The 15366-nt window shown below is 42.4% G+C and overlaps 1 protein-coding gene across 1 annotated transcript in view; it reads right to left on the bottom strand.

Moving 5' to 3' along the window:
* The window catches only part of LOC126095764 (transient-receptor-potential-like protein), a 191057-nt gene that overhangs the window by 22827 nt on the left and 152864 nt on the right, over nt 1-15366 (bottom strand). The window contains exon 18 of the mRNA XM_049910569.1: nt 8159-8586. Within this exon, the coding sequence (XP_049766526.1) occupies nt 8159-8586 (428 nt within the window). The remainder of the gene's footprint in view (nt 1-8158; nt 8587-15366) is intronic.

The raw sequence follows: 15366 nt of genomic DNA, 5'->3' as shown, positions 1-15366 counted from the left end.
AGTGTAGAGGGAGACCAAGGCCTGAACATAGTAAGCAGGTTTGTACAAATATATATTGCAATAGATATGTAGAAATAAAGAGACTTTCACAGGACAGAATAGTGTGGAGAAGTGAATCAAAGCAGTCTTTTTGGAATGAAGAACAAAACGAGAGTATAATGGCCTGAAACTGATAATGGCACTGAAAAGTATCAATGACTGGTTGCAGTCTCCTTTCACAATTGGCCACTGAACAACAGCGACCAAGTTCAATAAGATTGATCGGGGATAAAATAACATTTTGATGTGATAGATAGTACCATAAATTAATATGCATTGCACCCACTGATCTTGGGTCACAGGAGGAGACAGCACCTCATTCATTGCCTTATCAGTTGTATCTTACCATCATCTCCTTGATGTAATGCTGTATAAAACCCATCCCACACTCAAAAGAGGAATACAGATGTATTTCTTACACTTAGTTTGCTTGCCAGTTCCTCAAATAATGGAGACTAAGTACAAATAAAGCTTGAAATTTCATCCAAAGTTAATTAAATTATACTTTATACCAAAGTGTTACCATGAAAGACTTAATATCCACTCTGGAACTCCACAAAAACCAAAGCACAAATTACCTAGATCTCACTGAGAGGGTCTCCATGATTTGTATTTCATTTCAGTGATGCACAGTAGAATGATTGCCATGTGCATGGCACGTGTGTGTGTGTGTGTGTGTGAGAGAGAGAGAGAGAGAGAGAGAGAGAGAGAGAGAGAGAGAGAGAGCAGCCTGTAACCTTGTAACAATTGTGCCAGTGTATTGTCAGGAGCAACTACATAAGGAGTTCAAATTACAAGCCACTTATTCAAACACCCGTGTCATAAGAAATTACTGCAAAGGAAGTTACAAGAAGGCTTCCAAGCAGCTGCTTCTCTTTTCTTCATAGGTCTTTTTAATTATCCTGTAGGTGACATGTATATTTTCCTAGTCAAGTATGCTTATCTGGCCTCGCATTTGTTGTCTTGCCATTCCAGTGTCACAGCTCTGCATTTTTTGTCACTCATTTTTTATACAGTTGTACTCTCCTTTGCCTGTTTCATTTCCTGTACTTTTATATTTTCACCATACATGAATTAAATTGAGTATCTTGTGTGTTATCCAAGGATTGCAAGTGGACTTTTGCCTTTTTGTCTTAATGATCCTCTACTGCCTTCAGTATTGCATCTCAAAAAGTTACATTTTATTTAAAGTGCACTTCCGCCTCGACTGACATCTCTGCCCAAACTCTTTGCCTATGTATATGTCTGCTTGTGTCTGTATATGTGTGGATGGATATGTGTGTGTGTGTGTGCGAGTGTATACCCATCCTTTTTTCCCCCCTAAGGTAAGTCTTTCCGCTCCCGGGATTGGAATGACTCCTTACCCTCTCCCATAAAACCCAAATCCTTTCGTCTTTCCCTCTCCTTCCCTCTTTCCTGACGAAGCAACCGTTGGTTGCGAAAGCTAGAATTTTGAATTTTGTGTGTATGTTTGTGTTTGTTTGTGTGTCTATTGACGTGCCAGCGCTTTCGTATATATATATATATATATATATATATATATATATATATATATATATATATATATATATATATGATGATGTGACTTACCAAATGAAAGTGCTGGCAGGTCGACAGACACACAAACGAACACAAACATACACACAAAATTCAAGCTTTCGCAACAAACTGTTGCCTCATCAGGAAAGAGGGAAGGAGAGGGAAAGACGAATGGATGTGGGTTTTAAGGGAGAGGGTAAGGAGTCATTCCAGTCCCGGGAGCGGAAAGACTTACCTTAGGGGGAAAAAAGGACGGGTATACACTCGCACACACACACATATCCATCCACACATATACAGACACAAGCAGACATATTTAAAGACCAAATATGTCTGCTTGTGTCTGTATATGTGTGGATGGATATGTGTGTGTTCGAGTGTATACCCGTCCTTTTTTCCCCCTAAGGTAAGTCTTTCCGCTCCCGGGACTGGAATGACTCCTTACCCTCTCCCTTAAAACCCACATCCTTTCGTCTTTCCCTCTCCTTCCCTCTTTCCTGATGAGGCAACAGTTTGTTGCGAAAGCTTGAATTTTGTGTGTATGTTTGTGTTCGTTTGTGTGTCTGTCGACCTGCCAGCACTTTCATTTGGTAAGTCACATCATCTTTTTTTTTAGGTATGTTTTTCCTTCGTGGAATGTTTCCTTCTATTATAACTATATATATATATATATATATATATATATATATATATATATATATATATATATATATATATATATATATATATATATATGAATTTAAAAACAAAGATGATGTGACTTACCAAATGAAAGTGCTGGCAGGTCGACAGACACACAAACAAACATAAACATACACACAAAATCCAAGCTTTCGCAACCAACGGTTGCCTCGTCAGGAAAGAGGGAAGGAGAAGGAAAGACAAAAGGATATGGGTTTTAAGGGAGAGGGTAAGGAGTCATTCCAATCCCGGGAGCGGAAAGACTTACCTTAGGGGGAAAAAAGGACAGGTATACACTCGCACACACACACATATCCATCCACACATACACAGACACAAGCAGACATTTGTAAAGGCAAAGAGTTTGGGCAGAGATGTCCGTCGGGACGGAAGTACAGAGGCAAAGATGATGTTGAAAGACAGGTGAGGTATGAGCGGCGGCAGATTGAAATTAGAAATTAGCGGAGATTGAGGCCTGGCGGATAGCGAGAAGAGAGGATATGCTGAAGGGCAAGTTCCCATCTCCGGAGTTCTGACAGGTTGGTGTTAGTGGGAAGTATCCAGATAACCCGGACGGTGTAACACTGTGCCAAGATGTGCTGGCCGTGCACCAAGGCATGTTTAGCCACAGGGTGATCCTCATTACCAACAAACACTGTCTGCCTGTGTCCATTCATGCGAATGGACAGTTTGTTGCTGGTCATTCCCACATAGAATGCATCACAGTGTAGGCAGGTCAGTTGGTAGATCACGTGGGTGCTTTCACACGTGGCTCTGCCTTTGATTGTGTACACCCTCCGGGTTACAGGACTGGAGTAGGTGGTGGTGGGAGGGTGCATGGGACAGGTTTTACACCGGGGGCGGTTACAAGGGTAGGAGCCAGAGGGTAGGGAAGGTGGTTTGGGGATTTCATAGGGATGAACCAAGAGGTTACGAAGGTTAGGTGGACGGCGGAAAGACACTCTTGGTGGAGTGGGGAGGATTTCATGAAGGATGGATCTCATTTCAGGGCAGGATTTGAGGAAGTTGTATCCCTGCTGGAGAGCCACATTCAGAATCTGATCCAGTCCCGGAAAGTATCCTGTCACAAGTGGGGCACTTTTGTGGTTCTTCTGTGGGAGGTTCTGGGTTTGAGAGGATGAGGAAGTGGCTCTGGTTATTTGCTTCTGTACCAGGTCGGGAGGGTAGTTGCGGGATGCGAAAGCTGTTGTCAGGTTGTTGGTGTAATGCCTCAGGGATTCCGGACTGGAGCAGATTCGTTTGCCACGAAGACCTAGGCTGTAGGGAAGGGACCGTTTGATGTGGAATGGGTGGCAGCTGTCGTAATGGAGGTACTGTTGCTTGTTGGTGGGTTTGATGTGGACGGACGTGTGAAGCTGCCCATTGGACAGGTGAAGGTCAACATCAAGGAAAGTGGCATGGGATTTGGAGTAGGACCAGGTGAATCTGATGGAACCAAAGGAGTTGAGGTTGGAGAGGAAATTCTGGAGTTCTTCTTCACTGTGAGTCCAGATCATGAAGATGTCATCAATAAATCTGTACCAAACTTTGGGTTGGCAGGCCTGGGTAACCAAGAAGGCTTCCTCTAAGCGACCCATGAATAGGTTGGCGTACGAGGGGGCCATCCTGGTACCCATGGCTGTTCCCTTTAATTGTTGGTATGTCTGGTTTTCAAAAGTGAAGAAGTTGTGGGTCAGGATGAAGCTGGCTAAGGTAATGAGGAATGAGGTTTTAGGTAGGGTGGCAGGTGATCGGCGTGAAAGGAAGTGCTCCATCGCAGCGAGGCCCTGGACGTGCGGGATATTTGTGTATAAGGAAGTGGCATCAATGGTTACAAGGATGGTTTCTGGGGGTAACGGACTGGGTAAGGATTCCAGGCGTTCGAGAAAGTGGTTGGTGTCTTTGATGAAGGATGGGAGACTGCATGTAATGGGCTGAAGGTGTTGATCCACGTAGGCAGAGATACGTTCTGTGGGGGCTTGGTAACCAGCTACAATGGGGCGGCCGGGATGATTGGGTTTGTGAATTTTAGGGAGAAGGTAGAAGGTAGGGGTGCGGGGTGTCGGTGGGGTCAGGAGGTTGATGGAGTCAGGTGAAAGGTTTTGTAGGGGGCCTAAGGTTCTGAGGATTCCTTGAAGCTCTGCCTGGACATCAGGAATGGGATTACCTTGGCAAACTTTGTATGTGGTGTTGTCTGAAAGCTGACGCAGTCCCTCAGCCACGTACTCCCGACGATCAAGTACCACGGTCGTGGAACCCTTGTCCGCCGGAAGAATGACGATGGACCGGTCAGCCTTCAGATCACGGATAGCCTGGGCTTCAGCAGTGGTGATGTTGGGAGTAGGATTAAGGTTTTTTAAGAAGGATTGAGAGGCAAGGCTGGAAGTCAGAAATTCCTGGAAGGTTTGGAGAGGGTGATTTTGAGGAAGAGGAGGTGGGTCCCGCTGTGACGGAGGACGGAACTGTTCCAGGCAGGGTTCAATTTGGATAGTGTCTCGGGGAGTTGGATCATTAGGGGTAGGATTAGGATCATTTTTCTTCGTGGCAAAGTGATACTTCCAGCAGAGAGTACGAGTGTAGGACAGTAAATCTTTGACGAGGGCTGTTTGGTTGAATCTGGGAGTGGGGCTGAAGGTGAGGCCTTTGGATAGGACAGAGGTTTCGGATTGGGAGAGAGGTTTGGAGGAAAGGTTAACTACTGAATTAGGGTGTTGTGGTGCCAGATTGTGTTGATCGGAATTTTGAGGTTTTGGAGGGAGTGGAGCTGGAAGTGGGAGATTGAGTAGATGGGAGAGACTGGGTTTGTGTGCAATGAGAGGTGGTTGAGGTTTGCTGGAAAGGTTGTGAAGGGTGAGTGAGTTGCCTTTCCGGAGGTGGGAAACCAGGAGATTGGATAGTTTTTTGAGGTGAAGGGTGGCATGCTGTTCTAATTGGCGGTTGGCCTGTAGGAGGATGCTCTGAATAGCCGGTGTGGATGTGGGAGAGGAAAGATTGAGGACTTTTATTAAGGATAGGAGTTGACGGGTGTGTTCATTGGCTGAGTTGATGTGTAGGTGAAGGATTAGGTGGGTGAGGGCAATGGATTGTTCAGTTTGGAACTGGTATAGGGACTGATGGAAAGAAGGGTTGCAACCAGAGATGGGAACTTTAAGTGTGAGGCCTTTGGGGGTTATGCCAAATGTCAGACAAGCCTGAGAAAATAAAATATGTGAGCGTAATCTGGCTAGGGCGAAGGCATGCTTGCGGAGGGAATGTAAATAAAACTTAATGGGGTCGTTCTTCTCGCTATCCGCCAGGCCTCAATCTCCGCTAATTTCTAATTTCAATCTGCCGCCGCTCATACCTCACCTGTCTTTCAACATCATCTTTGCCTCTGTACTTCCGTCCCGACGGACATCTCTGCCCTAACTCTTTGCCTTTACAAATGTCTGCTTGTGTCTGTGTATGTGTGGATGGATATGTGTGTGTGTGCGAGTGTATACCTGTCCTTTTTTCCCCCTAAGGTAAGTCTTTCCGCTCCCGGGATTGGAATGACTCCTTACCCTCTCCCTTAAAACCCATATCCTTTTGTCTTTCCTTCTCCTTCCCTCTTTCCTGACGAGGCAACCGTTGGTTGCGAAAGCTTGGATTTTGTGTGTATGTTTGTGTTTGTTTGTGTGTCTGTCGACCTGCCAGCACTTTCATTTGGTAAGTCACATCATCTTTGTTTTTAAATTCATTTTTCCTTCGTGGAATGTTTCCTTCTATTATAACCATATATATATATATATATATAGAAGTTTTAGAATGCTAAAGTGAGATTGAATACAGACAAAATGGAAATCATGTTCTGTTCATTGAACAGTATATAAGCTGTAATTTAACTGTTTAGTACCTGATTAGTTTTATATACATCTCAGCACTGTGACTGTATTTTTGCCTAGTTTAGACCTACTTTTTTCCCATGTTAAGTATATGTGTCTTTGCAAAGTATATCCCCTTTTATTTATCTGCCAGAACAAATATAACATTTTAATTTAGACACCTTAGAGCCTTAGATCTGTGTCAGCTCTTTAAAGGGTTGAGTTTAATATGATACTTGAAAATCCTGGGTGGAATACAGCTGGTGTTGCGGGAAAACAACCGTACATAGTTTGGATACTTTACAGAAGTAGTCTGCAGTGGCTCTTGCTGCCTGCTAATATACAAATTGTCATGTTCCGTCTACCTGAAGGTACTCTGATGGTATTTATAGAGCACAATGTGTGAATGAATAAATTTAAAAAATAAGTTTATATAGCAGGTGATGAAGATAGTATCTCATATTTTGAAACTTACTACAGGATGTACACAAAGTCCGGGAACACTTTCAATTATTTATTGCACAAGAACCAAACATTGTACAGATATCCTACTTATGTCATTTTGAAGAGAAAACCTGAAAGTTTTTTTCCATGTATACCGGCACAGCAGAGTTTGGTAATTTGCCGACAGTCAGCAGTAGTTGCAAACATGGTGAGTTCAGGTGCGGAGTGAGCTTTCTGTGTGTTGGGGTTCGACAAAAACAAGTGTGCTATGGCTGTTCAATGGATATTTAGAAGCAAGTATGGTAAGAAGCCACCAAAAAGGAAGGACATTTACCACTGGCACTACAAATTTGTTGCGACGGGTTGCTTGTGCTCGGAAAAGAGAAGAGAACGTCCCAGTGTGAGTGAAGTGAATGTGGAGCACGTATGAGAGACATTCATGAGGAGTCCAAAGCAATCGTTGTGTTATGCATCCCGTGAACTCAAAATGGCTTGAATGACAGTGTAGAAAGTCCTGCAACAGAAGCTGTCTATGAAACCATTCAAATTGAAATTAGTGCAGAAGCTCAATGACGACGACGAAGACGAGCATTTTGAGTTTTGTTTGCAGTTGCAACAATTGAATGAGGATGGGATAGTGTTGTTGATCACCTAATTTTTAGTGATGAAGCCACTTTTCACACTAATGGGAAAGTGATCAGGCATAATTGTTGAATCTGGGGTACAAAGTATCCACACAAATGCATTGAATTTGAGCGTGATTCCCCAAAGGTAAAGGTTTTGTGGCCTTGTCACGTAGAAAACTGTATGGGCCATTCTTCTTCGCCGAGAGCACTGTCACTGGATATTCCTACTTGAACATGTTGCAGCTATGGCTGATGCCTCAAATGCAGTCGGACTCTCCGTTCATCTTTCAGCAGGATGGGGCTCCACCCCATTTCCATCATGAAGTTTGTGGGTACCTGAACACGGAGCTGCCACATCGATGGATCGGCTGTGCTACAGAAAGGGGCAGCTGTTTCACTAAATGGCCTCCCTGGTCACCAGATCTCACTCCGGTGGTGTATGTACCGCCTCTACCACGTGATGTTGCAGAGCTCCGGGAGAGAATATGAGAAGTGACTGCCACAGTCGGTAATGTCATGCTGGGACGGGCATGGCAAGAATTCGATTACCGTATTGACGTCTGCTGGGTCACTCATGGTTCGCACATCGAATGTTTGTAAAAAAAATTTTCAGACTTTCTCTTCAAAATGCAATATGTATGATGTCTGTACAATGTTTAGTTCTTGTACTATAAATAATTGAAAGTGTTCCCGGACTTTATGTACACTGTGTATTTCACTCTACCATTCTGATAGACTGTGGCCATGTCTGTGAATCTCTGTGCCATATTTATGTTTTCTGAATATGAAGCCATATGTGAAAAGTGAACAATGCTGTTTATAGTGTTGTTCCTGTGCCTGTCTGTGTTGTTTAATACCTCTCTTATATTCTGAATAGTTATCTTTTCTCAAACAGCTTTAGAATTTAAATTGATCGAGGAGAGAGAATGTTTGCTGACACAATATTAATTAAATTATTTAGATTTAATTACTGCTGTTTCTTATTACCTGCTGGCACTGTTTCTGCTGTTGCTGGTGTTGTTGCTGGTGCATTTGCTGCTGCTGCTTCTGTTGCATTTGCTGCTGCTGTTGCTTCTGTTGCTGTTGAAGTTGAAGTTGTTGTTGATGATTAGATGCTTGTTGTCTGTTTTGAGCATTTGCTGCTTCACATGAGTTCTCTTTCTTTGGATCAGAAAGTGTTGATACATGCTTGGTGTTTTCATCAGTGCTTGCACTAGATTTTGGTTGCTTTGCTGCTTGTTGTTGTTGCTGTTCTTTTTGAAGTGGTTGTTGGGGTTGCTGCTGCTGCTGCTGTTGCAATGTCTTTACCAGTGTTGACACAGGAGTGACATTACGAGATGTTTGTGACTGCTGATTGGTTACTTGTAGGAAGTTTCCAGTACCTCCGCTGCTTCCATTGTTCTTCTTGTTGTTGCCTGAAGTAAAATACTGAATATTTAACAGGCACGGAGAAATTACACTTCTATAAGAACATTTAGCAGAAAAGCTTGCCTTTTATTCATTTAAATTGATCAAATATGTATCAGCAGGGCTACTGGAGGACTCTTGAAAAAACAGTTATGTTTGTAGATGATAGAAGTATGTTCATAAAGGGTTCAAACACTTCCATATGCAACAGCTTGTAGAATAGCGGAACAGACTTACAGCTGCTTCACAGCAAACACCTTAATCTTACAAAAACGTACACAATTCCAACCAGAAACCAGAAACAGAGATCAGTGGCAACCACTACATGAAAATGAATGTGAAATTACTAAGCATCCAGTTGGATAACAAACTAAGATAGCACAAGCACGTTGATAAGTGAACGGAAACATTTCTTTAGACTTATCTCTCTCACTGTTTGATATCTCCTGCATTGTTCCAAATGACAAACACCTCAGGGAGCTGTCTTTTTTGGTGTCTATGGCATCTGGTGAACATTAGTTGGGTCTGTGTGTGATGAACCTGGTGTTCCTGAGCTGAGGCTGGTGAGTACAGCCAGTCTTGTATAACCATAAGCTTTTGTCATGCTTCAGTGACCTGTGTGTTGTGTGGTACTAGAACATTGGATGTCCATGGGAATGGGGATCTTGGCTTAACCACCTGCATGATTGGGATGGATGGATTGGGGGGGAACTTTCAAATGACAAGGGTGATGGGTACCGATGGGATGGAAGGCTGCTTAGTGTTCAGGCATAACGGTCAGCAGCAGGCTAGCAGGCAATATCTGTAGGACTTGACTACACTTCAGTTGTATATGGCTTACCTAGAAAAGTGTAGTTCTGCCTGAGTAGACTGTATACGACCTTAGCTGTTTCGTGGGCATGACATGGAATTACACAAATACAAATCTCTAAATGATATAGGTTGGCCACAGAGATCACCAACACCCAGACAACTACAGTGGCTTGACAGATTACACCCCATGTTTTGTAAAGGTGAGCTACACATGAGATAGTAGTGTTTCGCCCTCATTTATTTACAACAAGAGCTAAATCCAGGATGCTCCTGGGAAACAGTGCAAGCTGCCTTAAGCTCACATTCTAAAGCGAAGTTCAGTCCAGAGCCCACAGCATTAGCCTCTAAGCTGAACCAGCAGCACGCTTACCATGCGCGCTACAGATCTCATCATAACATAAATCGCTCACTGACACAGACAAAACTTCACAGGGTGAAAGAAGGGATAAAATTAAGGCTCCTTTTTTGGCTTAGGTGCCAATACTCACTAATTTCTCAGAAAATAATGGCTAAAATTTTGACGCCACTTTATCTGTCTCCTTGTGGATGATGGATGTAAATGTGTTGGTAGTGTGGTGGCTATGAGTACAGGTTCTAATTTTTGTGACCCATTTTCAAATCCAGTTTTATGGTTTTTTGTTTATTTTTTTGTAGTGGGAGTACTTGATATCCATATTTTCTGTGACATCATGAAATGCAAAGGAATTATTGACACAAGAAAATAGATTTTCTCATAAAAAAATCTTACACAACTTTGTATTAATTAACAGTGATTTGAAATGAAGAACATAAAAATTCTATTATTTCCATTTCCTTACACAATGTGTTGTTTGTCAATGAAATCAGAATACTGAGATGTTCATTAAAAGTAATTTTGCTAAAATGTATGCCACTCTTGACAATGCTGAGATGTATGAGTTTACTGACAGGTGAAGAATTACATTTGCTGATGACAGAAGTGACATGTTCTCATCACTCACACTGCAGAGGGGAATAACAAGTAATGCATAGTGGTTTACCATGAAATTAACTCCAGATTGTTAAATATTTAGCACTGTTAATGAGGTTGCTTTTTCTAATGATATTCACAATAATAAATATGACTGTTGCATATGTGATTTCACTTGTTGTTTCTGGTGCTCCAGATTTCTATGCTTTGAATGTTTTATAATAGATGTTAATGTCATCATGAGGGTTGAAGGCTCTGGTTCTCGTGAAGTGTAAAACAGAAATGTGGACAAAACTTGAAATATTAGAATTCATATGCTTTTTAGTTACTGTTCAGTGATACAAGATGATAGACATTTTCTGATCATAAAGTCTGTTTTTAGTTAGATTTGAAAAATTTTGTTTTGTCAATAATTCCATTGCATTTTATGATTTCACAAAAAGTATTGATGTCACGTTCATCTGCAGCAACAGAAGATAAAAAAAACTAAGATTGGATTTTGAACCTGGGGTGTAAAACACAAACCTGTGCTCTTATCTGCTGTGTTGCCAAGCAATTTACTCTGACGTTGCCTAATAGACTGTTAAATTAGTGTTGAAACTTCATCATTTCCTCAGAAATTATTGAGTGTTGACAACTGAGCCTTTGTCTTTACTCTTCTTTCACCCACGAACTTTCCTCTGTGTCGGAAAGCAATATCTGGAGGGTTCTCCATGTCAAACAGGCCTTAGGCTAACTTACATGGTGGATCTAGCATTGTCACATCAGTGGCATCTGAGTAGTAGTGGCATCTGGCAGACAACAGTAATATTGTGCCAACTATTCAGTTCCCATAGTAATCTTATGCCACTACTACCCCATCCCCTCCCTCCTCAGCAGTCACTGCTGGGGGAGAAGAACGTTGGTGGTGTTTTGTCCCGAAGAGCCATCATTGGGAAAGGCAGTGGACTGATACCCATGGGCATCACTACGAAAGACAGTCTCAGAATGAGGCCCAATGGAATTTGTTTGAGTCACTACAGGATTGGTGAGTCCACCAGGCATGGAGAAACAGGTTACTGCTGATCAGGAGGGAGTAATCAAAGTTGATTTCATGTGGCATCACAGAAGTCCATATGAGGTGGCCACAGGTTACATCACAGACCTACAGTAGGGGGAGATTGTTACACAGATCCAGGTTGGGTAGTGTCTGAGTTCACGAGCGTACACCAGAGTGCCCACCCAGAAGGGAGAGGCCTCACCAATGAAATGCATTGGCAACTGTTACAACATGTCGATGGGTGGCTATGAAGCCACTCTGCTGGGCTACGGCCTTCAGTTAGTTTGTCCCTGTAATGCAAATTTATCATACACAAGTGCAGGAATGCTTGGGAAAGTACACTTGTGCATGCATGCTTGTCAAGCATGCAATTACTTGTGTTGCCACCTTTTATACATCATTTCCTTATATATGATGGCAGCAAAATAGACCTTTGTTGATAAAGTGCTGTTAGCCAAAGGTTTGAGCCTCAAATGTGTCAAGGATGGTTGCATGAAAGAACACTTGTGCAGGATGTATTTGAGTCTTTTTGTTTTTTCATGAATCGTAAATCCAAAAGTGTAAAATAATGTTCTCCGAAAACATAGTCCATTTTGGACTAAGCTACCAGCAGAAAACTTACTGTGCGAGTGACATGGTTGTGAATTGAACTGAAAACCTTCCTAGCAAAGGCACATTATGGCGTCCACAGGCCCACATATTTGTCTCAGTTGCTTTCAAAGTGGTGACCCTCAAGGTAAGTTGTAGATCGGTTTAGCAACAACACAGAAGAATTAGTGTCCAGGAGTAACTACACTGGCTGCTTGCCTATGAATGCATCTAAGTATATTTTCTGGGATGCATTTTGAGAGGTCTGCACTTCTGTAGATTTATCAGTCACTTGTCTGTGGATTTATCAGTCACTTGATACACTTCTTCAGATTGGGGCATATTTGTATAGGAACTGCAACAACATTCCTCCTGCAACTACCCCATTTTGCTGCACTTGTTGCATGCCACATGCCAATGGAGCACTTGCTGCATTTGTGAAAAAAGAGGCAAAGGTTATGGCTGGGCCACTACATTGCCACTAGTGTGGCTCATTGCCACAGATGTGGTTGTTTATGAGATCGTTGGGGCCATAGAATAGTCATGGCCGTGACAGAGGTTGCATGATATCCCATGTGATAAGTGCCAGGGAGATGACTGCTTCAGTGTCTCTACCATTGTAAACAAACACTGGGCTGCATAAACATTTTCATAGGCTTGAGTTATCACATTTCTTCCATCAGAGGCAGATCTGATTTCATCAGTATGGATTCCTCACTTCCCAGTTGGGCCTAAGTTGCACTATAATGTCCCTGATTAAGAGTCTGTAATTCTGCCCATGCAAACATTTAAAGTTGCAATTCCTACTTAATCCCTCCAAGTCAGTGGCCCAATCTGCGTATGATTGTTGGGAGGTCTTTTTCTGCTGCCAAAATGTTAATCTGGCTGCAATAGTATGTTTCTTCATTGAAAAATGTTCTAGTAGTAAAGAAAATAATGTTGAGAACTCTAGTTCCACCAGATTCTTTAGCAGCTCCAGTTTTTATTAGATGATACAGTTAGGATGTCCTGAGGCAGAAATTTGACAGACCAAGAAATATACAGGGTGTTTCAAAAATGACCGGTATATTTGAAACGGCAATAAAAACTAAACGAGCAGTGATAGAAATACACCGTTATATGCTTAGGACAACAGTACATTTTCAGGCGGACAAACTTTCGAAATTACAGTAGTTACAATTTTCAACAATAGATGGCGCTGCGGTCTGGGAAACTCTATAGTACGATATTTTCCACATATCCACCATGCGTAGCAATAATATGGCGTAGTCTCTGAATGAAATTACCCGAAACCTTTGACAACGTGTCTGGCGGAATGGCTTCACATGCTGATGAGATGTACTGCTTCAGCTGTTCAATTGTTTCTGGATTCTGGCGGTACACCTGGTCTTTCAAGTGTCCCCACAGAAAGAAGTCACAGGGGTTCATGTCTGGCGAATAGGGAGGCCAATCCACGCCGCCTCCTGTATGTTTCGGATAGCCCAAAGCAATCACACAATCATCGAAATATTCATTCAGGAAATTAAAGACGTCGGCCGTGCGATGTGGCCGGGCGCCATCTTGCATAAACCACGAGGTGTTCGCAGTGTCATCTAAGGCAATTTGTACCGCCACAAATTCACGAAGAATGTCCAGATAGCGTGATGCAGTAATCGTTTCTGATATGAAAAATGGGCCAATGATTCCTTTGGAAGAAATGGCGGCCCAGACCAGTACTTTTTGAGGATGCAGGGACGATGGGACTGCAACATGGGGGTTTTCGGTTCCCCATATGCGCCAGTTCTGTTTATTGACGAAGCCGTCCAGGTAAAAATAAGCTTCGTCAGGAAACCAAATGCTACCCACATGCATATCGCCATAATCAATCCTGTGCAGTATATCGTTAGCGAATGTCTCTCGTGCAGCAATGGTAGCGGCGCTGAGGGGTTGCCGCGTTTGAATTTTGTATGGATAGAGGTGTAAACTCTGGCGCATGAGACGATACATGGACGTTGGCGTCATTTGGACCGCAGCTGCAACACGGCGAATGGAAACCCGAGGCCGCTGTTGGATCACCTGCTGCACTAGCTGCGCGTTGCCCTCTGTGGTTGCCTTATGCGGTCGCCCTACCTTTCCAGGACGTTCATCCGTCACGTTCCCAGTCCGTTGAAATTTTTCAAACAGATCCTTTATTGTATCGCTTTTCGGTCCTCTGGTTACATTAAACCTCCGTTGAAAACTTCGTCTTGTTGCAACAACACTGTGTTCTAGGCGGTGGAATTCCAACAGCAGAAAAATCCTCTGTTCTAAGGAATAAACCATGTTGTCCACAGCACACTTGCACGTTGTGAACAGCACACGCTTACAGCAGAAAGACAACGTACAGAATGGCGCACCAACAGACTGCGTTGTCTTCTATATCTTTCACATCACATGCAGCGCCATCTGTTGTTGAAAATTGTAACTACTGTAATTTCGAAAGTTTGACCGCCTGAAAATGTACTGTTGTCCCAAGCATATTGCAACAAACGGTGTATTTCTATCGCTGCTCGTTTAGTTTTTATTGCCATTTCAAATATATCGGTCATTTTTGAAACACCCTGTAACTGCAGTCATTGGCAGAAAAACAACTCTCTCTACATATTGTTCAGTAAATGGTGAAAAGATGTTAACTTGGGTGGTGGGGGAGTGTTCTGCTACATTCACTAACACATGCACTGCTTGTGATATAACATTTGTTAACTCCTGATAACTGGGCACAGTCTGCATTAGTATCATCTGACTAAAATTACATGATAGTTGACACTTCAGCTGTTGTAGCTGGTTTCCTCCCGTGATAGTGCTCAAGTGTCATGCCCAAACAGTTTGCTGTTGCCAACAGTTTGTCAGTTATTTCATAATTCTGTTATTTCGTATTTCATGCACCGCACTAACCAAACGACTGGATTCTTCTGCTCAACATGTGATTCATCATTATATATGTAGTTACTATAAACAAAGATATCAACTTCCATTAGATAAGCTTCATGCGATATTGCGTGAAGCCAAATTTTTGTATTAATCTGAACTGTGGAAGGTCCTTGGTTCGAATCTCATCCCATACAGTGAAAATTTTTATTTTTCTAAATTTATTCAAAAGACTTTGATTATTATTTTTAGTCAATTAATTGCTTAAATGTAATTTCTTTTATTTGTAATACTTTGCCACATCATTTGCAATATCATGTTGACTTTTTCATTTGATCTTACTTTCCTTCTTTTCTTCCTATCATTCTTTATTTGTTTGAAATCTGCTTGTGTGATCTATAATCTGCAAGCAAGTGCCAACCAGTATTGATCATTCCTAGATACTGCGGCAGCCCGTGTAGCCAGTTGAGGATGATTTCAGGTAACCAGTGACAGTGAGAAATTAGTTTGATT

The sequence above is a fragment of the Schistocerca cancellata genome, chromosome 8 (genome assembly GCF_023864275.1).
Source record: "Schistocerca cancellata isolate TAMUIC-IGC-003103 chromosome 8, iqSchCanc2.1, whole genome shotgun sequence".
NCBI classification, from domain to species: Eukaryota; Metazoa; Arthropoda; class Insecta; order Orthoptera; family Acrididae; genus Schistocerca; species Schistocerca cancellata.
This window is presented reverse-complemented; position numbering and strand designations above follow the sequence as displayed.